This window comes from Calidris pugnax, unplaced genomic scaffold (genome assembly GCF_001431845.1).
Source record: "Calidris pugnax isolate Ruff unplaced genomic scaffold, ASM143184v1 scaffold5, whole genome shotgun sequence".
Taxonomy (NCBI): domain Eukaryota; kingdom Metazoa; phylum Chordata; class Aves; order Charadriiformes; family Scolopacidae; genus Calidris; species Calidris pugnax.
The window spans coordinates 120,395-147,541 of record NW_015090814.1 but is presented as its reverse complement, the minus strand read 5'-3'; the positions used below and the strand labels follow the sequence as shown (position 1 = coordinate 147,541).

Below are 27,147 nucleotides of genomic sequence, written 5' to 3'. Positions count from 1 at the left end.
ATGCATCTATCCAAAACCTTGTAAAATACCATCTAAAGACACTTTCAGGGAAGCTCCTCCATACAATAAAACAGTTTTTAAATTTGGAATACCTGAGGTATTTTAAGATAGGGGCTTCAGCAGAAATACGCTTAGCCTGTTTAAAATTAGGGAGGGAGAAGGGGGTTGGGTTTGGTTTACCTTTTTCTTGACTGAACGGCTACTCATGATTTTCTCCACAACAGGACCTTCAGCATCAGCAGATTCCTACATCAGAAATACCATACAAGAGTCATGGGAGTGCACTTTTGTTATTTAAAGACCTCCTTCATTAGAAAAACTTTGAATATTTTTTTTGCAATGGGAGTTTAATACACAGGAAGACCGTTTCCCCCTAACATGAGAACTGAGATGATTCAAATAGTTTTAATATGGAATAAAAGATTGAAGGATACTTATTTAAGCCTGTTTTTAAGACCTAATGCAACTCCAGCTCTCTCAGTAAGGCTGACACGCACAGGTACACAGACACAACCACAGAAGCAGTTCACCTCTTCTAGAATAACACACACTTTCAGCATCATACAGTCTAAATATCAGAAGATATTGAAAAACTCTGGTTGGCTGTGTAAGCGTCCACGTGGTATCTATCAAAATTGCCTGCGATTCTCTATGACATTAATTCATTATTACAACTGCAGGCAACCCTTCCAAATTCTCCTCCTGATAAGACACAATTAACAATGGAGATCACATACAATATTTCACAGGGCTTAACAAATTGCCAAATGAAATACCAAAGAACATGTAGATATTCTCCAATAGGTCATCAGTTAGTTAAGTGAAGTAGTTCTTTGAAAAAAGCACTACAAAACAATGAGATTGTTACAACAGTCATTCCTACGTTATTACCCCTCATCTTATTCAAACTATTTTATCCATCATTTACATTGCACAGAGAATAAAGTGTACCCTGCTGGGTACTACAAGGCAGTAATTTCATAAAGGGGTTCTTATGGAGCCTAGCAGCAGGGAACAAGCTTGAGTGGTTTATTAAAGTCACAGAAGCCAGACCACTGAATTCACAGAAGTAAATTCAAGACTCCTAGCAGTCCAGTTTCGGTTTCCTTTCAGGTAGAGACCTTTAATTTCAAAGAACTGTGTCAAATTGCATACCGTTTAGCTTGTAAACAAAGTCATGAATTAATATATTAGTATATATCAAGAAGGCAAAAAGCTAATGCCTTCTAGCACACTGTGCCAACCTCGGATGAATATCATTCAGGAAAAGGGCCCGTATTTGAACTTTGAACGTTGCAGTTAGAGCCACTTTTCCAGTCTGTTCACATCTGACCTGTTGCTCCGACTGAGAAGTGTTTGAAGGAGAGTCTCTTCCAGCAGCATCAGCATCATCAGCCTCCTCATCTGAAATCTTGAACTCCAGGTCTTCTGTGTAACGCTTCCTTTTCACCTGCCTGCTGGAGCGTCGCTTCTAAACAGACAGAATTGGTATTTTTCATGAGAAACAAAAGTGATAAGCAGCAGAGTCACTGAGAAAACTTGTGTTTCTCAAATATACTAGTGTAGTGAACCCTAGTATTTTTACAGCACTCTGGCAGAAATAGTGTAATCAAGACACAACTATTTTATATGCCTTCCTTTTAGTTGCTCTTGAATTTTGTAAACAAAGAGACAAAAAAAAAAAGGAAAAAAATAATTAAAAATTCATTCCATGATTGTTCTGAGTTGGAAAGGGGTATTTTATTTTTTAATTTTTTAGCACTACTGAAACCACGTTAGAAGATTAGAAAGCGTATCTCCGAAAGCAATTAAAACCCAAGAAGTTGCACCTCCCAATTGACATCTATGACAAACTTTGACAGATGGCCGACGCAGGAACCAAACCCCACCTTCCGCAGCGTGGCCCGCAGTGTTGCTAAGCAGTGACAACACACTTTCTTGCACTCCCCATCCACCCAGTTGTACACAGATTATCTTGTAGGGGAAATACAATGAAATATGATTTCCTCACTCCACTGCCCCAGCACTGCTCGGAAAGACATCCTGCAGCACAGCAAGGGCAAAGACCCCAAACTGACAGAGGAGAAGGAAAAATTTGAACCACCCCAAATTGAAAACATGGGTTTCTGTGTCCCCATACCCTCATCTCCAGAATGAGAGAAAGCTTCAGAGAAACTGCAGAAAACAATCTGTAGAACACACAAGTATGCATCTGACAGAATTTGCAACTTGACACTCGGTGCCAGACACCATTTTCTGCAACAATAAAATTCAAATTCCCAGATATATAACCATCAGGTTATATATTTTGAAAAGCTGAGAGCATATGCTGAAAGAAACTGTCAACGGAGCATTAAACATTTCAATGGACTGATGTATACGTTAAAAAAAAATATTCTTGAATATCAACTGTTAAAAAACCATCTTTATGAATTCATACACTACTTATTTTTACATCTTTCTTAGCTTAACACACACCTTCACCAGTACATGCAAATACTTATGTAGCTTGTTTAACAGATCTATGCACCCGGGTCTCTCAAAGTCAAATATTTACTTTTAGATAGTTAATCATACTTTTTAAAGAACAAATAAAGCACACTTCACAAAATTAGAAATTCTTTCTTTAACCAAAAATGAAATTTTTGAGCAAAGGTGAAGTTTACATCACCTTTTTAAACAATGGTGACGTAGCATTTACCTTTAACACAGCAACTCACGGGAGGAGTTCCTGCAAAACTGTAACAGTATTTTTATACTTGAAAATAGGCATCACTTGGCAAGTTTGCACCCTCATTTCCATAATAACTGATGGGAGAATAGAAATTTTCTTTTGGCTCAGTAGTTAAGTCTTACTATTGTTTTTGGAGCCAAAAATCTCTTCTTCCATTTCCCTACTAGAAAGGATGCCTAAAACATAATGGCAATGCTCTATTTGATTTCTATTGACTTGGGTAGCTTCCTGTTTCCTCTAACCTTCACGTGAAGCTTTGCAATTGTTATGCATTGTTGTTAGAAACCGTGCATACATTTACCTGCATCAGATTATCTTTTACTCATTAACTGAACGGCAAATATCAAAACATCAACTTCCTTGATAATGGAATATGAAAAAAATATGTATGGTAACACACAAAAGTAAGTGTTTTTCCTCTCTAAAGACAACAAGGCATCACTTTGTGCATTAATACACAGTATTGATACAGAAGACTCAGTATTTAACACAAAGAACACAACAGTGGTTTAGACAACTGCATAATAGCAATCTCAGTTAGGAAATGCATAACAAGTTTATTAAGTCTACCTGTCTTAGTATATGGTTGTAACCCTTCCCTAAGTTGACACAACAAAGTGTGGGTGCAGTGTAACAGGCACCATGCAAGAAGGTATTAAGAAAACAAAAGTTACCTGAAATACTTTATTATATTTAATTAAGAAGTGAGGCAAACACCCTAACACTTGTGTTTACAAAAACAAAATGTATTTCAAACTTAAAGGTTATCACCCAATTGAGTTTCACAGAGAGAAAGTTCTGTCCCACTAAACGGAAAGCAAGCAAAACACGCATATACACCCTAACACTTGTGTTTACAAAAACAAAAAAGTATTTCAAACTTAAAGGTTATCACCCAGTTGAGTTTCACAAAGAGAAAGTTTTGTCCCACTAAACTGAAAACAAGCAAAACATGCACAATTATTAAACTGTAAACAGTACATAATCATCTGCAAGCTAAGCCCAAAAAACCATCAGCCCCAAAAGTTTCTTCTACATCCTTTGTCAGCACCACTGATCAGCCTGAGAGACTTCTGGCACAGGACAGAAAACTTATTCTTCAAACTTTAACATTTCCATGGTGTATCTCAACTTTTCTAATTCAGAAGACATGGCTTGCATGAATCAGAAATAGTACTCTTTTTTTTGATGCTTTATTTTGAACTAGAATATACTAGATTGCTCACATTTCCTTACAGTCTACATCCTAGAATATACTAGATTGCTCACATTTCCTTCCACAGAAGTATTCCTCTGCATACTTCTGGAAAAGCTATCGTATTTAGGAATTGATACACTGATATCCACGTTTATGCTAGGACACCACTGGTTACCAACCTTCTCACTAGGCCGATTTGACCATTCTCAAGTGACCATTAGTCTCAATGTCTCTCATAACCAGAAGCAACACATCCACAACCTGATATGCAATGGACGACTGCATGGATTTCAGTAATACCAACATGACTATTTAGGAGTTTCACACTTTCTCCATCACAATTTGCCTCTATTCCCTTAACGAAAGAATTCTTATTTTTAATGCCCACTCTGCCCACTACCAGAAGAAGCAAGCCAGGAGCTGACCACTTCTTAACAAAGCTAATGACAGAGCATGCAAAATTTGTCATATATGCTATTTCTACTTCCAGATTTTCTTTATATGAAATAAACTTTGGACAGAAAGCGATAGGTGCACAGTGGTCAAGAGGAATTATCAATGTTAGTCGCTGACTGGCAGGCCTACAAAAAGGCCCTTCATCCATTAAAGCAGTGTAGTTACAAGTCCCTGCCACACACATTTCTGACATCCTGCTTTGTCATGCCTTATTCTTGATTTCAGAAGGTTTGCAAAGCCAATGCAAGAAGAAACACAAGGGTTATAAACAAGACCTCATAACAGTACATTAAGTACACAGAGCAGAAAATTCAGTACCATAACTGAAACAGTAATGGAAGAGAACACAAGAAAACTCAGCAGCACTGTACACACGTGTGCTGGTAAAGTAGAATTATGAAGAGGAATATTTGTTTTAGTAAAACAGTCACCACAGTGACTTCCAGTTCTCACCTTCTTGTTATATCATTCTAAACAACACAGAAAATACACAAATACCCATATCTCTGTAAGAAAAACTATGAGAACTACTGTGTTACACACCTAAATTGCCAAAGGCTACACTGAACTTGAAAGATAGCATTACCTGAACCCCTGGGTCATCTTCATCTTCAGGATGAGGTGATGGTGGCGGAGTTTTTTCCAAATCGGAGTTTTCAGAACCTTCCTTTCCCTTGTTAACCTTTTTCTTCGCAGCACTAGTTTCTGAATCTGATTTCTTGTTACTGAAACAGAGGTATTTTTAATGAGTAGTTGTACAAAAATGTAAGCAAAAAGTGCTTAACAAAACAGTTAAAATCTGCAAGATGTTAATTTTCAATGATTTCATTATTTTCAACTGCCTTCCTTATTAAACTATTTAAACATAACTCTATAATCAGTGATGCACGGGCCATTGCTATACCTTTCCCATTCCTTAATAACAGACACCTTGCTTCTCTTCTTCAAGATCTTAAGACAGCGACACTAAGCATGTATTGAACAAGAAACTAAAAATGAGACTGGAAAGGCAGAGCTGTGTTTTTCAAAATCTGCACTTTCTGAAAGTGGTATTTGGGCAACCTGACACATGTGAAGAGAAACAGGATTATGTGTGCATTCGTCTTGATCAGGTAAGGAGAACCAAAGGAAGCGTTAACAAACAAAGGACTGAATGAGAAAATTCTTCATTTTCTTCTACCATCCCTGCTATTTCCAAGCAGGAAAGGTGCTTTTGTGTCAGCTCTGAGGGCACCCAAACAGCCTCAATGCATGCAACTGCAGCCTGTATGAGGGGAAAAACCACTCAGTTGGTATCTCAGCATCCACACGGTATTAGAAAGCTGTATCTACTGATGGTTGAGAAAGGTTTTGGGGATTCTTTCTGCCCTTTTTCCCCCATGAGAATGCTCACCACCTGAGGAGCTGGGACCACCATCTCTCCAACTGCACTTAAGAGGCCTGGAAACGGGTGGGGGGACACATATCAAAATCCAGCTTTAAAAGCATCGCCACCAAATCAAGCACTGAGGCCACCTTCAGTGTCGTGGGGGTGAAATTTTTAAATGGCAACAAAGAAGAACCAGTGGTAAAAGTTTGTACATTTGGCCTTTCAGTCTCGCGTGGGTTGTTGCTAGTGCTTTTTTCCCCTCCTCTGCGGTCAACCCGCCTGTGACCGACCTGAGGGGCTGGCAGCGGATGGTTGCTGAGACATTTAAGAGCAGAGTTACGTGTTGGTACCCAATGAGCACGGGTCGCCAAAAGCGACGGGGACGTAGCATTTATACGGCTTACGCACCCTCAACGCTTTCATTTCATACCGGGGGTGCCACCTGGGGTTTGCTGCCCCCCCTCACAACCCCTCAAGGCCTTGGCAACTCGCTCAGCGGGGGGAGTCGGGCCCAGCGAGGATTCCCCCGATGGGGTTGGGTGGAACGGGGAGGAGGGGGGGGACGGACACGACAGGCCCGCGTCGCCAGGGCCGGACATGATGATCTGCCGAGCCCTGAGGAGAGGTGGCGGCTCCCCCTCTCCTCTCTCCCTCCCCTCCCGCCCGTTTGTTTCCGCTCTAGCTGCCACCAATGGGACAAAAGCCGCCGCCGAGGCGGGGGCCCCCTCATCGCCTTTCATCCGCGCGCCGAGAGCGCTGGCGTCGCCCGGGCAACCCGCGGCCCACGTGACCCGCACCTGCTCGGCTGGCGGGCGGCCACCGACTGCAGCCGCGCCCGCGGCCCGCGCGCAACGCCCCCCCCCCTCCCCTCCCTCCCAGTCCCCTCAGCTCCTCAGCGGCTTCCCCACACACACACCGCCTTTTAGCAAATCACCGCCAAACCGCTTCCAAAAAACAAAAAACAAAAAAACAAAAAACACCAAAATAAAAGACAAAAAACCAACCCCCGCTTCACATATTGCTGGGATTTGTGGAAATCGAAAGGTTAAAAATCTGAGGGAGGGAGGGCCCCGCCAGGTGAAGCCACCTCCCGGCAAGGCCGCTCTCGGCCTCCTGATGCCCCCCCCAACCCTCGTAAATTGCACACCTCGCTCTGATGAAGTTCCGTCCTCGGTCGTTCCCGCTGCCTTATGAATAACAGGCTTAAAGCCGGGAAGAATAGCGCGGCCCGAGGTTCAATAAAATATCAATTTGCTCAAAGGCCAGGAAGCGCTAACGAGGGCCTGGCCTGGCCTGCCCCGGGCGGAGGCCCAGACAAAGACCCCGGCAGCCGGTCCAGCCTGACAAAGGTTCCTTTCCAGCCTCCCTCAGGCCTTTCCCCGCTCACTAAGAGTATTCCATGACCTATATACAACCCCCGAGCCGTGCCTCGGCAAACGGAGTCACCCTCGGGAAGGGAGACGGGGACGAAGCAATTCGGACACAGTTTCACCATCTTCCCCCGCACACGGAGGAGCCACCAACTTGGGGAGAACAAAGCCCGTGACCAGCTCCACTGGGAATTCTAAGTTCTAAATCCAGCAGAAGAATCGCTCTTTTTAAATGCACGGCTACAGTTTCTTTCAGGGAAAGAAAGGAAAGTAAAGTAACAAATAAACCACAGCAGGACAGCACTGTCCCCTCCAGCGAGGCGAGTCACTGCTTCCCAGTGCATCCTGCACCCAGGAGCTTCACCTGGCCAGTGGGAGCTTCGGCCTCCTCAAACTATCAGCAACTGTTCCTCTCCATCTTCTCACAGAGCCAGTGGGATCTGTTCCTGACAATTTAATGCACCCACTTTTGACTCAGCCTTTCCACTTCCCAGCGGATCATACTCGTGCCATTCAGGAACAGTGTTAGGCTGGACCAGAATCACCCTTCCACATGTAAATACAGGCAGGTAAAAACCTGTTCTTAGACACTCTGCCGATACCGTGAGGGTCTGTGTGTCAATGCTGAACTCTGGATGCACATCTGATAGTACTTTTCCAAATCTGGCAACAAGGAAGGCAAACTGTAATATACACATTTAGACAATTATCCCTCGTATTTGTTTTTACACATGCATGAATACCAAATTTAGCCAAGTCCCAATGGAGACAAGACAGCGTCCAGTCTCAAAACAAGAACTAGATGCATGAATACCAAATTTAGCCAAGTCCCACTGGAGGCAAGATAGTCGTCCAGTCCCAAAACAAGAACTATAAATCTGGGAGAAACTAAAGTAGCATTTGCCACACACAAAACACAAAAATGTTTTAAACCTGTCAGTTAAAACTAGTCCTTCTATTCAAGGGATATAAAACACAGACATTTCAGATTAGATGTCTTAGAATCTCTTTGTCCAATACCACTTTCTGGTTTCATCCTCTTATCCCCGAGGACTGCAGAGCACACTGACCAAAGGGGATCAGTAAGAAGACAACCTGGAGAAGGTCAGATGAACAAACAACGTGAAGGAAAACGGGGGCTGAAGAGAAAAACAGTGTGTAGGATAACTGAAATGAAAACTTGAATTACAATCTGAGAACAAGTACCCAAACTTTGACAATGTGTTTTGTGTCAGTTAGTTAAGCAGCCACCTACAGAGCTGGGTCAAACTCCAGGAACTTACCAGGGCCAAACCATCTGACTCAAAAATACCCCAAAAAAGCATGGTGTGCTTAGCAGGATTAAGAGGGGAAGTAAATAGCCAGTATGTTTACATTGTGCAACTATTTCATCTGATCCGGGTAACTGACAGATCTGTTTGTTAGTTAATTTATGACAGCTATCAGGATTTGGATGACAGTTTTCTCTGCAATTTAAACATTTAAAAGAAGTCAGACAGTCTACTGATCCCTATTTTACCATTTGGGAACACAGCCCTGTGACAAATTCATGATTGGAACCTGGCTTTAAAAAAAAGTGTTACACATCCACTCTGGAGCATCAAAACCATAACAGAAATAATCCCACCCTCTCAAAATGTTAGAGCTGCCTTATTGTATTGCATTACCAGAGGAAAACTTTTTTTTTTTTAAAGTTCCCCGTGTACTCAAAGCCTTTTTTTTTTTTTTAAATCAGGTTTTGTACGTCACAAAATTAGGAAAAACAATAGGACAACAAGTTTTTTTCCAGCCTGAACCCTGAGCCAAATTGCTAAGAGGTGTGCTTTGGTACCAGCGAAGCCCACAAAGGCTGCCTGCAGCAAAGGCAAAGGTAAATATCTGGCAGCTGGGCTGGTTGAGAAGGGAGATGAGGACAGGTGTGAACAGGAACAGCCTGGATGGACGCACACATGGAAATCTCGCACCGTTTCCTGTCCTTTCCCACAGGCACCCCCCTTTCCTGCCTCGCTCAGGATGACCCGAGCTTGGGAGTGGAAACTACCACCGCCGCCTCGGGACCTCTCTTCCTGTCCTCCAGCTCCCCAGGGTGCTGCGTCCCGCTGCCCGCACCGCTCCCCCGCGCAGCAGCCTCTTCCCGCTTCCGCAGCCCGGAGCCATCCCCTTTCCGATACAACAAACAGCGAATCTCTGCGCCAAAAAAGCCCGTCTCCACCTCCCTCCACGAGAGGTAATTACGCTCATGCTCAGCACTCCCCTCGCGAGCAGCAACCCGCTCCTCCTGCCCCGCTTCCCAGGCTGCTGCTGCCTGTGTGGGAAGGATGAAGAGGGGAGGAAGCAGGTACCACAGCCCTGCAAAGCACAGCACACCACTTTGAGGAGACGGAAGGAGGGACGAGGTCCTAAAAAGAGCTGCCATTTGGCCCTCGCAAATAGTTACCGCTTCTCCCACCGTAATTGGTGGCCACTCTCTAGGGTTTCATAGGAAGCAGCGGGACAAATATCAGCTGTGCTGCAGCGTGATCTTCTCAAACAGGTGGCCCTCATCTCCTCCAGGGACAGGCACAGGAGGAACAGACATCTGAGCCATGACTTTGCAATCCAGTAGGACTACTTGCCTTTCCCTGTCCACCTACTTCTGGAAAAAACTGCCTGCTTTGCATGTGCCTGTAGCTGGCTCCGTAACATTAAGAGCTCGCATAATACTCAGCACCCACACACATATTTAATTAAACCCTTCATTTGTAGTCTTAGGTATACCTACATTTTGCTTTCAAACCCAACTAGTTTTGTCCACAATTGATTTGTTTTGCAAACGTTTTTTTTCCAGCCACCGCTACGTTTATCTTTCTGTATTGGCAGGACTGGGCTGATATCTGTTACAAGTGTAATGACACAATATTAACGTGTGGTCTTTCTTTTAAAATCCCCAAGTACGCACTATAACGTCCTAGCAGCCCATTTGGGTGTTCCCTTTCTTACTAAGATGCCATGGGACATGCAATTCAAACAAGCATGAAATTAATCAGCTTCTTCCATTCCCCAATCTGCCTGTGAAGGTGTGTTTCGGTGAGACCGACTGCTCATTCTGTCACAACTTACACCAAAGATAGAAGAGATGTGAAGGATAAAGTTTCTGGGGTTTTGCCATTGTTTGTTGAATAAAAGGATTATACTGTTAGTCAAAATTGGAACTGAAACAACAGGGTTAAATCATGAGCTATATTAAATTACAAAATGGTTAAGGTATTTAAATAGGAGATTTTTTTCTTCTATTTGCATGGTCTAAGACAGCCTGTGTCAAAATTAACTATCAAGGGCTTGTTATGCTGTATCTAAAAAACCCGCCCTTCAATAAATACATTTCCTATGTCTTATGATTTTATTTATCTGAATTTTACCTGAGTGCAAAACTCTACTATTAAAACTCATCAGCTTATTCAGGAATGAAAACCGTTAGTTTTGCACAGCATTTAGAAATCTAAAAATCAATTATCTTTTCAATGCTTAGAAGCAAAATACTGAGCAATAGAAGAAAGCAGTAGTAAACACATGCCAAATACTAACTTTGTCAAAATATTTTACTTCCATATAAACACCCATAATCTATACTAATTTACATTAATCTCAATCATCTCAGCTACTGTAATATTTCCTTTCCAGAGTTAGTGCTGCTGAAATACTGTGGCTCAGATGATTAAATGTTTGGACTGTTGATTTATTTAAAACCTTGATTCAATGATCTGTCACTGGACAGGTTCCCCAGTCTGTGAAATTGCCCAAGTAAGCAAATTTCTTTCACCGATTTAAAATTCTTTGGCAGCACAGCATCCCAACACAGTCTCAAGAGTTCTTCGGAGAAGTCTGATACTGAAGCTGACAAGACCACAGAATGGGAACAACCTTGTTTTCAAGAAAGCATTTGGTAAGAGAGACACAAGCCCATTATGGAAAAAGTAGGACTTTCTCCATAGCACTAAGCAAGAGTAAGGAACAGCAAATGCTCTTAATGCTGCTCCACACACATTTCTCTCACAGGTAAAACAACAGGGCTTAGCACTTACTAGAATACTGTAAGTCCTCTAGCAGGGACAAGAGCCATTGCATGGGAAAGAAGATAAAGACTCTCCTACAAATACAACTAAGAAAGCTCTGATTTGTTCCTTCAAAGGAAACATTGCTCCTTGAAGCATGAAGCTCCTTGAACACTGCTCCCACATGGCACGTCCCAAGATGTAGAGAAGACGCGCAGAGACTGGGACTGAATGGATGGGACAGACCAGCTCTGAGGTCCAATGTCCAGCACAGCCACAGAAACCCAGGCATGTTTTTGAGGCAGACTCTTCTAACCACTGCTTATTAAGTGAAACTTCAATGAAGTCAAAACCTTGTAAAACTGCATCAATTGAGAAGTCCTGCAGTAAAAGCTTTTTTACTTCTCGGTGGCAAAAACTGCTGGGACCTGCTCAATGCCACACAATGTGGCTTGGTCAGCCTTTAAACCTCTAAAAGCACAGGGAAACGGGACAAAAAGGTTGTTTTAGCTGATACAGTATTTTGGTTTCAAAAACTTCAAGAGGTTTTTTTCCTAAGTTGCAAATTGCTATGTATGTAAACCCTATCCTTAGGACAGTCTGGAACACAGCCAAAGTAACTTCTGCTAGAGGGACAGGCTGCTCAACAGGAATTTACTGAACAGTCAAAATAACCTGTTCGGAACAACATTTGATTTTACAAGCCAGTGTTTATATAAATTCTTCAGGAAACATCACCTCTGCTAATATAGAAACTTCTTTTTCTTGCTAAAGGGACAAGTAACATCTTACTGTCCGTGCCTCATTTAGTCACACAGCTGTATCAAACCTAACCAATAGTGGGTCTCATAGAACATATGCAAAGCTGATTCATTAACTGCAATTTTTAAACCCTAATACAAATGGATTTTGCAAACTGATTTGGATTAACCAAGTCTGGCTGTGCTTCCATCTGGAAGTTATATTTTATAACGCTAGCCACATCTTGAAAAACAGATTCAGATGTTTGGAACAAATTCAGAACAGTTGTAAGAAATTCTAGGTACAAATGAAAAAAAATTGAGCTTTAATGTCTTTTTCCTCTCAGTTTTCTTTCAAGTAGGCATTTATAATCATGGTGTTTAGGGAGTTGAGGGGTAAGGAAAGAATCTCTGTTATTATCTATGACGTATTTACTCATGTGTAACGGCAGTTTGTTCTCTCTCATACTACTCTGTAGCATTTTGAAGCCTATCCTGATAAAGGGACACGATGCTGAGTGAAAACAGTTTAGAAACAGGGTTGAAGCATCTGGTCTATCCACAAAGATTTTCTGCTAGGAAAATTGTCTTTACATGAAACAGCAAAATGAATCTAATCCCTCCAGCGAGGATACATCAATATCCATATAAAAATGCCTTTTTAACAGCAGAGCTTATAGCCCAGGGGTTGTGTCAGTATAAAATACTGTCTGTAAGGACTGTACAACTTGCAACAATGCTAAATGCTAAACTTCTCTGAACAGAGAAAAACATCATCAAGCCTTTTTACTCTAAGCCTTCATCTCTGGATTTGGTCAAACCTACACTAATGTTGAAGCAATTTAATTTCTTAATACACAAACCACACATGAGGACAGGTGAGCATTAGAAGAAAAGGAGTTCTTTTTTTGAAATCTAACACATCCAGAAATTTTTATGCCTTGAAAAGAAGAATTAAACTTCTGCCTTTCCCGCTTGTTTAAAATAACTGTGAAGCCATAAACAGGAAAGCCAAACAAGAGAAATGCACTGAAGTTCCTCAAAAACATGTTGTCGATGGTAAAAGGCAAACGACAAAACAAGATTTCCTTTCCACCCACGCCATTTAGCACAGATGCTCTAGAAATCCCACAAACACACTGTTTTTCTCTGATCGCATACAGGAGTTTCCTGACTTACCTAGCCTTTTTGCTGGTCTTGGGTTTTGGCGTGGTATTTTTTGCTTTCTTTTCCTTTGGCTCTTTAGGGGTCTTAGGGACTTTGGGGGTCTTGGGTTCCTTCTTTTCCTTGGGTTCTTTAGGATCCTTCGGTTCTTTTTTTGCCTTGGGTTTTTTCTTTTTCTTCTTCTCTTCTTGAGAGCAATCCACCGAGTTTCTGCTTAGATTCTGGCTGTCAAGTCCCCCAGGAAAGTCTTCTTTACCAAAACCTTTACTGGGACCTTCTGCAGCAATGTGATTGTTTTTCTTTTTCTTTTTCTTTTGCTGTGGCTGCGGCTCAATCGATGGCAGATAATCATCACTTTTCACTAGCTGGGTATTGGGTCCACTAACCTGAGTCATATCCGGCACTGGTTTCTCCAAAAAGGGTTCCGACGGAGAATGCTGAGAGAGACAAAGAGAAATAAAATTGTAGATTTTGGATTTCTAACACTTTGCTCTTTTGGAGCAAGAGGTTACAGAGGGAGAAAATACTAAGCAGAAGGTTAACCTAGTAGCGTATCTGAAACATTGTACAATAAAACATTAAAACCCAAAGCTTTCTGCAGTTAAAACAGTAGCCAAATGACCAGATATTCTCCATATAGCAAGGGTAATATTATTCTAAAGCTTGTATACAAACTGAAAGTGTAGCAAATATTTATAGTCTTCAACAGTTTAGATGCAAAAGGAAAGCAATTTATGTTTCAGGTATTTCAAAGTAGTTGTTAGTAGAATGTATAACTTGTTACAAATTATTCAGTTGCACTGGAATTTTGTTCTCTGGGAAAAAAATTGTTAAAGTTTGTTTCTAGACATGCAAAGGAAAATAAAGTATATTCGCAGGCTGTTTTTATAAAAAATTAATCAAGGCAATTTACATTAGTTCAGCTGTGACAGGAGGTATTTTGATCAGTGGGTGAAGGATTAAGCCACTTTAAAAGGTAATATAATGTTACATTTTATGTCAAACATCCCCAGCTCCCTCCTTGTAATTGAAACAGATTTGTTCCTGCTAGAGATTGGAGAGGGAACTACCTTAAGTGTTTGCAAACCTGCAAAACCATCCTATTTCAAAGTCTGCATAGCCTATCAGCTTTACACCAGACTTAGAAAGTACATGAAAACCTACGTATAATTACACAAATGTCAAGTGCCTGGACTAACCACGTTGGATATATTTGCAACTCTCTTCCTCTGAATGGTTCTGTTCTACACAAAGGTCCACGAGTCTGCAATGAACAAACATCTAAGCTCTACCATGACTTTGCAGCGCAGCAAAGCTCTAACCTGCTTCTCCTCTCTGCCTGCTCCTCGTTAGAAATGCAGGACGACAGCACTTTTCAGAAAGAAAAGGAGTAGCATGACCTGTACCCACGCCTTTCCTGCAACTGTGTGTATGGTCAGATCATTTTCCCATCCTCTTTGTTTCTCCTCCTTCTCTCTTCCCCAAAAATTAAGTTTGGGATGATTCTAGGTGGAAGAGTCTAGCCATTTGAAACATTCGATCCACTGAATTGGGGAGAGGAAAGGTTTCTAGCAAATCAGACTTCAATTTCCAGGAACTGCAGTGCCTGTGCAACTGTCTGTAATGTTATCCACGTTTCCTTTTCTCCACTTTTTATTCAAACTGCACTCACTTAGGAGTGGCAAGTGTGCAAACAAGTGACTACAAACCCAGCCCCTGAGCATTAGGAGAACTGATGGACATACATTTTAGCCACCTGGATCTAAAACAACAATGCATTTAAGACTGTGTAAATAAAATGCTTAGTATCATCACACGAGCAAGTGAATGCATGTGCATTTTCCCAATTATATATTAATATAGTTTTCTGAACGTAAACGAACTGAACCAGTGCAGCCCTAACTATTTACAGCATCTTTTCCACAGTGCCCTGAAAACCCTCACACACCCAGAAGCTGCCCAAGCAGCAGAAGGTGCAAGGCTGTCAAGAAGTGAAGACGACTCTTTATTGCTGTTTGGGAGAGGTTTGAACAGTACAAGACAGACACTACAACAATGCATTTAAGACTGTGTAAATAAAATGCTTAGTATCATCACACGAGCAAGTGAATGCATGTGCATTTTCCCAATTATATATTAATATAGTTTTCTGAACGTAAACGAACTGAACCAGTGCAGCCCTAACTATTTACAGCATTTTTTCCACAGTGCCCTGAAAACACTCACACACCCAGCCCCTGAGCATTAGGAGAACTGATGGACATACATTTTAGCCACCTGGATCTAAAACAACAATGCATTTAAGACTGTGTAAATAAAATTCTTAGTATCATCGCACGAGCAAGTGAGTGCATGTGCATTTTCCCAATTATATTAATATAGTTTTCTGAACGTACACAAACTGAACCAGCGCAGCCCTAACTATTTACAGCATTTTTTCCACAGTGCCCTGAAAACACTCACACACCCAGAAGGTACCCAAGCAGCAGAGTGAAGACAACTCTTTATTGCTGTTTAGGAGAGGTTTGAACGGTACAAGACAGACACTATGGTTCTTCATGGAAGAGACTTCAGGACAAGAGGGAAGGCCTGAATGCCAGACCAAAGATCTGGATCTACCTAAGTTCTTAAACCAAGATCTTCCAGGATGACTTCTGCATGTTTCTGTCCTCCACCTGTTTAGTAAGGCACTTTTTTGTGCATCAGAGTCTTAGTTGCAGTGGAAGCTCAGCTCTAACACAAATCTGATGCACCCAGAGCATTAGCACCACACCAATCAGCCCCACCTCAAGGCAATCTCATGTCAGGCATCCTGAAGTATGAACCAAGACCTCTTCTAGAAATCTGTAGTCACCATAACACTTACATATCTTCATTCTGGGACGTTCACAAAGACTGAATATGTGTATAGAAAACAATAATCCCCAGGAGTTGGTGGTGCCCATGAGTTTTGCTGTCCAATTATGCATTACAAACACTCACACACCCAGAAGCTGCCCAAGCAGCAGAAGGTGCAAGGCTGTCAAGAAGTGAAGACAACTCTTTATTGCTGTTTAGGAGAGGTTTGAACGGTACAAGACAGACACTATGGTTCTTCATGGAAGAGACTTCAGGACAAGAGGGAAGGCCTGAATGCCAGACCAAAGATCTGGATCTACCTAAGTTCTTAAACCAAGATCTTCCAGGATGACTTCTGCATGTTTCTGTCCTCCACCTGTTTAGTAAGGCACTTTTTTGTGCATCAGAGTCTTAGTTGCAGTGGAAGCTCAGCTCTAACACAAATCTGATGCACCCAGAGCATTAGCACCACACCAATCAGCCCCACCTCAAGGCAATCTCATGTCAGGCATCCTGAAGTATGAACCAAGACCTCTTCTAGAAATCTGTAGTCACCATAACACTTACATGTCTTCATGCTGGGACATTCACAAAGACTGAATATGTGTATAGAAAACAACAATCCCCGGGAGTTGGTGGTGCCAATGAGTTTTGCTGTCCAATTATGCATTACGTAAAACAGAGATATTTTAAAAGCTTCTAATTGGTTTAGAATTTGGTTGCCTGAATTGAACATCTCCTCAGATTTGTTCTGTGACACAGAACAAAACTGTCTTCTCTGTACCTCAGACTGTTACTTGTACTTGCACTGTCTAACATTTTTAGGTGGAAAAACACAGGAATATTACACAGATCACCTGAAATACTTCTTATCCATCGGTTTTCAGAGCAGTATTTTTAACCTACGTTTTCCCAAGGCAGTCAATACATTTCTGTATTATCTGCTATTTCATATCTTGTGCAGACTATGTTTTTCAGAGATCTTGAGTGCAAATTTCATCAATGACTTCAACCAAGCTGTCCACCACAATACCCAGTCCTCTTTTTAAATACTGTTCACTTGCTGTGTCTAACATAAAAGAAATCTAAGTTTTTCTTTCTGTTATTTGTAAAATCTGCATTGAGCAAGTACCTTTTGTTTGGCACTTCAATATTTGTTGGTCATATTGAGAGACACCTTTACAACTATCTAAATACTTAGACATAAAGGCACAACTTTCTAGAACAAATCAGAATTAGTAGTTTAATTTATTTTTCTTCCTCTTAAGCATGTGAAACAGCCAAGCCAAAAAAATATTAATAACCAGAAGAAATCCAGTAATGCCATGCAAATTTAAGTCTATAAAATTTTCAAGATTGCACCTTCATTAGTGACACAACCGTGGCACTGCAATCAATGGGAAGTTTTATACATGCTTGAGTATTCTTATGACCTTTTAAATCTAATTCAAAAAAATTAATCCTTGTCTCCTTTCTGAGACTTGTGAGTTCTTCTTTTTTTTTTTTTTGGTTTGTTTGCTTGTTTGTTTTAGAAGTCTGAACAACAACTTTCAGCACAGCAAATGTGAACATAAGGCAGACAGCTTTCCAAGCCTCCACAACAGCAACGTCAGCCCCTCATGATTTGACATTTGTAGCTTTACTGTAAGGTCTGGCCAGAAGGTAAAGCACTGAGAATGGCAGGGATTTGTTTCCACACTGGAGTAACTCAGAAACTCACTCTGGAAGATGGCATCCTATGAAAGTTTAGATTCTTACTACCTCAAAATGCGTATCTATCTACAAGAGTCATTCTCACACTCTAAAACAACATGAGATTTAGACGTTATGCATGAAACAAATATTAGAAAAACCCCTACAACCTTCCTGCCTTTTTTTTAGAGCACCAAGTCACGTGCATAACCTAGCATGCAAATTAAAATACTGTGGTTTCGTTTCGTATCATTCACAATCCCCAAAACATTAAGCTACAAAAAGCCAACTCTGCCTTAATTAGGCTTTGGTTTTATCTCCTATTACCTGAAAACACATTCCTTTTTGCCATATGCCACTCCCTTTGCAGTTTGGCACGTTTTGCAATTCACTTATACGTGATCTTTTAAATTGTAGCACTCTTTCAAAGAAATGGGTGAGATTAACTTTGTTTTTCTAGGAAGCCTGTGCCTACACTTTTGCAATATGCTAAAAGGGTTTATCCCTAACTGACAACCCCACATTGCTCCCTAGTGTGAAGCTGTGTAGGAGCAGCACAGATCTAGCCAGGAGAGGAGATCAGAAGCAGCTTGAGAGATGCATTTCCATACCCCAAAACCAACTGTCTGCTCTTTCTTAAGAGGGGAAAAAAAAAAGAAAGAACGGGCTTTCACTAGTAAATATTAGCGTAAGCCTACCACAGGGAATTATTTCAAATAGTTCTACTTCTTTAAATCTACAAAGGATTAATTCTAGTTACAGGGTCACCATTTCTAATGAAAGAACTCCATTTTCCATTTACAAAATTTTTAAAAAAGTGTATTACAAGTTTTTACCAAAAGATCAAAAAATTGATCTGCATATTTTACAAGTTTTTACCAAAAGATCAAAAAATTTATCTGCATATTTAGAAACATAGAATGGTTTGGGTTGGAAGGGACCTTTAAAGGTCATCTAGTCCAACCTCCCCTGCAATGAGCAGGGACATCATCTACTAGATCAGGTTGCCATTTGTTAAAAAAATACGTATATTACAAGTTTTTACCAAAAGATTGAAAAATTCATCTACGTACTTCAGAGAAATCACTTCACCTGCTGCTTTTACTAACAACAAAGCCATAATTTAGTATGTTGGTACAGAATTTAATCTTCCACAGGAAGGAAACCAATGAAGATTAAACACAAATAGGTATTAATCCTATTTGATATCGCAGCAGAATTATTTTTGCTATTATTTGAAATAAGGTGAAAGAGGTGCTGAAGAATATCGGTGTGTTTACTGGACCCACATCTCTTTAAATCTTTTAGAGAAAAGCTGTTTTTGTAAACATTTAACAAAGAACAGATGGCCTGTTTTAATCATGCGAAAAAACCTGGAGCTCCCATTAATGCTCCTACCACCGGCTACTGGGGCCGGTCACCTCCCGAACCAGCAGCACGGCACAGCCCTCAGTCACAGCATTTCAGTTTACAGTGGACAATTCCTCTTCCAATTCCCACTGCCTGACAGTTAATCAATGCTATTAACATGCAACATCACAAGGCAGGACGCTCCTAAAGATGGCAGCTTGTTAGGGCAAACTGGAAATTCTTCAGGAACTCCGAGGAGTTCAAATAATTTGCAGTTCAACAGGTCACCCCGGACAGTAATATGTGTTGCATTATCAGTAAAAGCCAACAATATCTGAGTAAATAATGAATGGAAACAGTATTTGAGAAATTGTTTCTGGAGTGCAGAAAAAAAAAATCTCACTTTTCACTGAATTTTTCACTGAATTTCACTGAATTTTTTAGAGTTGGAAGGGACCATAGAGATCATCTAGTCCAACTCCCCTGCTGAAGCAGGATTGCCTAGAGCTAGAGCATGTTACTCAGGACTGCATTCAGGTGGGTTTTGAAAATCTCCAAGGAAGGGGACTCCACAACCTCCCTGGGCAGCCTGTTCCAGGGCTCTGTCACCCTCACTGTGAAGAAGTTTCTCCTCATATTTGAGTGGAACCTCTTATGTTCCAACTTGTGCCTGTTGCCCCTCGTCCTCTCACTGGGAACCACTGAAAAGAGTCTGGCTCCCTCCTCTTTCAACCCTCCCTTGAGATACTTGTAGGCATTGATAAGGTCTCCCCTCAGCCTTCTCTTCTCCAGACTAAAGAGTCCCAGCTCTCTCAGTCTCTCCTCATAAGGGAGATGCTTGATGGAATTCAAACTTATTTTTAAAACTTAGAGTCATAGAATTGCCCAGGCCGGAAGGGACCTCCAAAGGTCATCTAGTCCGACCCCCCCGCAGTCAGCAGGGACACCCCCAACTAGACCAGGTTGCTCAGGGCCTCGTTGAGCCTCAACTTGAATATCTCCAGGGATTGGGCCTCAACCACCTCCCTGGGCAACCTGTTCCAGTGCTCCACCACCCTCACAGTGAAGAACCCTCTCCTAATCTCCAGTCGAAATCTGTTCCAAGCATGTATCCCTGAGGTCTGAAAAATGAAAAAGGGGGAGCTGCCTGCCCTTCCCAGCTGCTCAGGCGTTTGGAGCTAAGCTCGTTCTCAGCAGCCCCAAGCACAGATAGACGTCTCAAACCAGGCCTCTTACGTAAAGTAGCAAGATGGACAGGATGTAGGATTAATCCAGCCAGGGTTAGCGGCCGGGAGGGAGGTTAAGGAGGAGAACCTTTCTGTTGCTTGAACAAGGATTGAACCACAATCAACTGTACTTAAGCACCGAAAGGAGCCGAGTGTCGCTCCCCCAGCAGAGCAGCAGCTTGAGCCAATATTGAGCTTTAAGAGGTATGAAGCAAGAGCAGCAAAGTATGCGCCGTGACTCAGCTCACTTGGGGAAATTTAAACATCAGCATCAACCAAAAAATAAAACCAACCCCCTCTTTTTTACCAGGACTACTTTTATTTCCCTCACGGGTATTTCCAGACTCCCCAGTCTTTTCCATATTTTGAAAAATACGTACTGTAACCACACTTTGTTTAAATTTTCTTGAGCTTTGGTTTATGAACTAAGTTGTGTAACAGCAACTTCCAGCTGTGCTCAGTCAGTTCCCCCGGCTCCAAATTCCAAACCTCTCCAATATGATACCTACACAATGGATAATTTCACTTTAGGTAAATCATTACTGAATGCAAATTCTCATTTGCAGCCCTGTTAAATTGTCACCTTCGCTCTGGAAAGTTAAAACAGCAACTTGCAACCAAAGAAAGTTCTTTTAAAACAGAAGATGAACTACAGCATCGCTTCTGGAAGCAGCTCTACCTACTGCCACCATCCCGACAGCACAGTCCCCAAGGTGTCAAAAGCCATCACAGGTAGAAATTGCTCCACGATTCTTCCTTTCGAAGGTTAATGAAAGGATCCATCATCCCTGGATTATTTTGAGCCGACTACTCATCTCTAATATCCTCCAAACAAATCACTTGGAAAGTTTCCGCGTCGTGTCTCTATACATTGCTTTGTCCCTGCAATTCTCAACTTGTCTCATCAACACCTCCAGCACCAGCCCTGCCCTGGTGCTCCCTCCATCTGAAGGGCGCTGCGGCTTTTCTAGACCCATGTACATACTTTGCAGACAGACAGCGTCTGAAAAGCTCACAAATCAGGAAAAACTCCAGAGTAAATAGAAATCAAAACCATATCTGAAATCACAAACAAATACCAGTACCTACATGCAACAACAGTAGAGATGTATTTTTTTCCTATAATAGCTAAAGTCCAGAAACATCCCCAAGACTACGTTCACACCCATAATTCTTTTCAAAATCTGTTTTACCGATCAGTTTCTTCTCCTTTATTGTGCATGATGATCCCTCGCATTTTCTGTGAAACTACTGCTTTGAACTGAAGGTCTATGTGTCTTTTTTACTTTCCTATATCAAAATCCTTACTATTACCTTAAAATGTTTTGGCCAATAGGATGCTGTTTAGAAAAAACACGTATCTTAGCACTTCAGAAACCTCTCTAAAAAAATCATAGTTCCAAAGTGACAACTTGCATTTATAAACTAACAAGTCTTGTCAGAGATTTTCTCTGCAATAAAGGGAAAGGTATCAGAGCAGATGAGAATAAAAGGCGGCTATTTTGCAAATAGAGTTGACAGGAATCTTGTAGTTTGCTAAATCTCTTGCCATGCTTCCAAAAAAACACAGATGAAAACGTATGGAAAACAGAAGTTCTATTAATACCTTCTTAGCAAGACATCATTTGACAATTGTAAATCACTTTGAATGAAAAAAGTTTATGGTTTAGTGCAGCACTGCTGCAATACCATTTTATTTCTTGAGCAAGTCAATGGAATGGAATGGAATGGAATATTCTGAGACTATGCTAAGTCTTCCTGCTCTGCTACTACTAATGGAGACCATCTTTAAAAACCAGGCACAACTATTAAAAGGATAAAACTCGCTGATCTAAAGTTTTCATAAAAAACTCTGAATCCAAATAACTAGAATTTTGATGCCAGCAGCATCTTAAGAGTGGAGTGGAAGTGACTAAACCCAATCTTAATGCCCTCAGCCACCACTGCAGAAGTACACTCATTGCTGCTTTGGTGGAGCTGAAAAATATCACCCAACTACTGTACGTGGAAGACTAAAAACATGCTATACAAAAATACAGAGTTCCTGAATTGAGTCTCAGCACAGCTACGACATTAAAATTATTTATTTTCTGGTCATGTACTCCGTGTAGTAACACAAACTACAAAATATGGATGATACTAATGTGGCCATCCAAAAAGCAAACATCCCATTATATTTTATGGTAATCATTTGCAGCAACACTGTTTTGTGCTCACATAAAGTGAGAGATGTTGTTAAGCCTATGAAGTATCAGCCAGTGCAAGGAGCGCTGATGGGTTTCATTCACAGCTCCAAACCAACTAACTCGTGCCATAAGGGAGCTCTGTGTTGCTGCCCATCGATCAGAAACATCAGTGTTGATCGGTCAATCTTGGAGACAACCCACCACCCCTATGATAATGAAGAGTGTATGCTCCAAACTGGCTTTCCACATCAGAAACTGCAATAGCTACCCCATGGATTGTATATACCTGCTGATGTGGTGCTCCACAAGACAAACATTTTATTAATACTTTTTTTTTTTTCCTACAGATTCCTTTGTCATATATACTGCCTTAAAGAGCAGTGTAAGATCGATCCTAATGCAAGCAGGGCAGGTCCTAAATATTACACAACAGCAGCCAGGCTCTCCACTCTCCATCATCACCATGTAGAACAGCCAAGGACTCACAATTTTGGCATTTTTTTACTAGCTCTAGCTGTAGAGACACATAGAATGGGTAGGACAATGAGGTACCAAATTCTACTGGCTAAAGCCATGTTGCTCATGTTGATAGTTCATCTAACCTCAAGCCTGCCTCCCCCGCACAGGTTTGGTCAAAGGAAACCTCACTTCTGTGCACGCTCCATTACCCAGCAGTAGACACACCAGAAACACACCAACCTGAGTTCTATCACACCAGTTTTGCAGAGTTTAAGCTGTGCAGTCTGTACCATGGATGGGTAAAAGGCAAACCAGCAAGAGCCCCACTGTAAAATGGCCCACAAGCATCTTTTTCTCACTTCTGCCAAGTAGGACCTGTATTTAAAAATGTGGGTATTTTCTTTTGAAGTTACATCCAAGCACAGCCATCAAGATACCTAGTGCTTGCAAGAGAACTCCTTGGATTAGAGAACACACAGGAGGTCTACCACCAGCCTGTTCCAATCCCTCTAAAAAAAGGTGGTGGCTGCACATCTCCAGGCAAGACAGAGAAGTCACACAGTAAGGTAAGAACACGATGAAACAATTTCCAGGTGACCTAGTACAACACTTCAACTTCTCCAGGAAAGGGGCTACACGGAAGGAAACACCTTCACGTATTCAACCAAAACAGTAATACTGAAACTGTTATTATTAAAGACATAAGCCTTATAAAAAATAACCTAACATTTTAGCATATCTACCGGCTGAGTTGTTGCTCTTGGGCTTGCCTCCATGTTCCCCACAGCCCTTCAGCGCCACTGAGAGAGCAAAGCAGCTCCTCCAAAATAGTAAAATGTGAACATCCATGCTTTGAAATCCAAGGTTCTGAGGGAAGAGGGGAAGCAGACTGCCCTGCACTCATGGCCTACTCTCTCTGCCACCAGAATTCCCTCCACTTAGTCACTGAATGACAAATTTGTAGATATCTACCCTCTCTGAAGGGTAACCCATTCCTACATCACACCGTATTGCCATCACCACAGGCTATGACTCTCTGGTACCAACCACGATTTCCTCTTAACACGCTGTCCCCTACCCAGAAAAAGAAAACCCAACCAAACAGTCCTGACTGCCTTTTTGCCCCCAAAATAAATAAAGAGATAAACGTCCCCTACAATTTTGTTTTTCTACCTAAAGCAACTCAGAGAACCATTTTGAAGCAGCTCCTATCGGCTTCTATCAATCCGTTTCTCTGCTGTTATCAAATCTAAACCACAGTAACACGGAGCAAACAGCATCAGGCTTATGACTAAGAAGAAAAAAATCAAAGCCCAGCACACGGTGAAGACGCTGCTTCTGACCACAGACAATCAAAAAAAGTTCTGCCTGTGCTTTCACCGCTGCAAGAGGCAGCAACAGCAACAGCATTTACAGGCCACAACAGTGAAAGTGTTTCTATTCTGGTACTTTTTTCCCCCCACTCTAATCCCCAAAAGAGTTAGCAGGAAAACTTATTTAACAGGCTATATATGTAAATATATATGGTGTGAGGTAATAAGACATATATGTATGTTATATGTTTATATAACAGATACATACAATTAAAAACATTTCAAAAAGTTTATATGTAAATTCAGAAGTGATACTTCTTCTTGATTTCCAAAATCTTTAATAAAGTACGTTTTATCTTAATTCAGGTAAATTACACTTTATCTTCTTATACTTTACATCAAATAAAGTGCACTTCAATCTAAGGATGGGAGAACAATAGCAAGAAAATCAGCATGTTTTGTTGCTTCTTTTTCTTTTTTTTACCAGAAGCAGCCAAAGGCTAGCAGGCCAGGAAATTTTTTATTTCTTCTGCCTGCTCTGCAGCGCCTAAGGATCAAATAAATACGAGCTCCAGAAATACCACCTGTTTGATGGACATCCTGCGAGCCCTGGTCCGTTGCTTGTAAGGGCAGTACCAAATGCTTTACAGCTTTAACAATAAATCAAAGGGACCAAACTGCAATAAAGTAAGGAAGTACAGCAGGAGCAGAGATGAGCACAGACGGGAGCAGCGTGGATGTAAGTGCACATTGCCCCAGTCTATTTACCTGGCACCATCAGGTGTGCAAGTTATTCCTGTGCCAGAAAGTCCTCAAACTCAGCTTTATGCACTTCATGTATAAGGGAGGTCATTCTCCCCCTCTGCTCTGCACTGGTGAAGCCACAACCGCGATGCTGCCTCCAGTTCTGGGCTCCCCAGTTCAAGAGAGACAGGGAACCACCAGAAAGAGTCCAGCGTAGGGCAACAAACATGATTGAGGAATTGGAGCACCTCCCTTATGAGGAAAGGCTGAGAGAGCTGGGGCTCTTTAGCCTGGAGAAGAGAAGGTTGAGGGGAGACCTTATTGATGCTTGTAAGTATCTAAAGGGTGGGTTGAGGGAGGATGGAGCCAGGCTCTTTTCAGTGGTTTCCAGCGATAGGACGAGGGGCAACGGGCACAAGCTGGAACATGGGAAGTTCCACTCAAATCTGAGGAAAAACTTCTTTAGGGTGAGGGTGCCAGAGCCCTGGAACAGGCTGCCCAGGGAGGTCATGGAGTCCCCTTCTCTGGAGATCTTCAAGACCCACCTGGATGCAGTCCTGAGTGATGTGCTCTGGGCAATCCTGCTTTGGCAGGGCAGTTGGACTAGATGATCTCTAGAATGTCCCTTCCAACTCCAACAATTCCACGATTCCGTGTCTGTGACTACATGCCACACTTGAGTATGTACATGCACCATCACGTTCTTTCTTCTGCACTTGGATATCTTGGTCCCTCCCCACCAGCCTGGGGAAGCCTTAGAAAGACACCAGTCACAGCCAGTTCTGTGGCTTACCATGGGAAGGCCAAAACTCTGCTTTGCCATGCAAACCTGTCCCGGGGCAGCCTCTCACCCCTCTTCTGAGGTCACTCCAGCACAAGGGTCTGCAATGGGTCTGGCCCACCTCTGGGGCAAGCTGGCTCTTGGAATGCAGGCTGGAGACCTCAGCCGCCCACCAAGCCCTCTCTCATAGAAACAAATGAGGGCAGCAGCTGATGGGCTTTACCTTCATACATTCCTAAGAATATAAAATATAGCAACCACCAGAGAAATGGTTTCAAATGTATTTTGAGAAAATTACAGTTTGTTAGTATACTGTGTCTACTCCAATACATTAGGGTGACTTTAAGATACAACTTCTCTATGATCTCTTTCCTAATCCCTTCCCTATATACCCAGGAAAACAGACGCCCAGCATTTTTGTTTTCAAAGTTCTCCCCCATCAGATTCTAGACTTGCTAAACATGCACGTTTAAGAAGCCTGCACATATCAAAAAAGTATCAATCAACATTTTAATGACAAACACGAATCAGATTACGAGGCTGATGAAAAGATGGTGCAATTCACAAGAGCCTTTACCAACAACTTTATCACTTCTCCTATCTGCAAGCCCTCATGAAAAAAGAGCAAGTTTTCCCCAAAGGTATAAATATATATCACGTTCTAATAGATCAAGAAAAGGGCAATGGCCTTAGATGTTTAAGATTTCAACAGCTGCAACAAAGGACTCGAACCCCTGAGTTTTTACTCCTGTAACTAGAAAGGAGGTGCCAACTAATGTCCCACAATACTCTGGCAATACCATCCATAAATATCTTAATTAAATGAGAAAACATTCTGAATTCTTCCACAGTTTGTAGCAAAATTTTTTCAATTTCACCAGGGTATCTTGCAGCTAGAGTGTACTAGCATAAGAAAAATGAGCTTAATGCATTTGAAGAAACACTATCAGCACAGATAGTACATTTCAGTTTCAATTTGGAGCTTACAAACTTTTAGTTCATCAATATTTTTATTGGGATGACTTGCAACAGACCCCACTAGACAAATAATACACTACTCTTTTTCTTACTTTGCCATCTCCCCCCTCTGCAAGGTGAAGTTGCACTGTATCCACAATCAAAAGATGAAATCTGATTTTTTTTCCCTGAACTAGTACCTTTTCTTAGCTACAACTTGTACTCAGTACTTTTCCACTACAGATTTTTAACACCACACAGAATTCCCCAATCCCGTGGACTTCTAACACTCTAAAATACAGAAGGCACCACCAAGGCAATGAAAGTTAAACCCAGTGTAAATCAACTTCTTTTATTGTTTTTATGACTTTTAATCTTTAAGTTTGTTGACTTACTCTGATGAAAAGGGTCTAATTTCAGAACTTCCGCAAAAAGGCCATATTTGGTAAAAGTTTTCCAATATCATAAGATGATATCTACAGCAGTTCAATCATCCTGTCTCTATTGTTTATGCCTACTCCAAATGTGTTTTACTGGTT

At 41.6% G+C, this 27,147-nt stretch overlaps 1 protein-coding gene across 1 annotated transcript in view; it reads right to left on the bottom strand.

Annotated features, from left to right (window-relative positions):
- The window catches only part of CHD7 (chromodomain helicase DNA binding protein 7), a 113,187-nt gene that overhangs the window by 64,978 nt on the left and 21,062 nt on the right, over positions 1-27,147 (bottom strand). Inside the window, exons 2-5 of the mRNA XM_014939642.1 lie at positions 13,078-13,499; positions 4,975-5,113; positions 1,334-1,471; positions 181-246 (exon numbers count right to left, since the gene is read on the bottom strand). Of these exons, the coding sequence (XP_014795128.1) occupies positions 181-246; positions 1,334-1,471; positions 4,975-5,113; positions 13,078-13,499 (765 nt within the window). The remainder of the gene's footprint in view (positions 1-180; positions 247-1,333; positions 1,472-4,974; positions 5,114-13,077; positions 13,500-27,147) is intronic.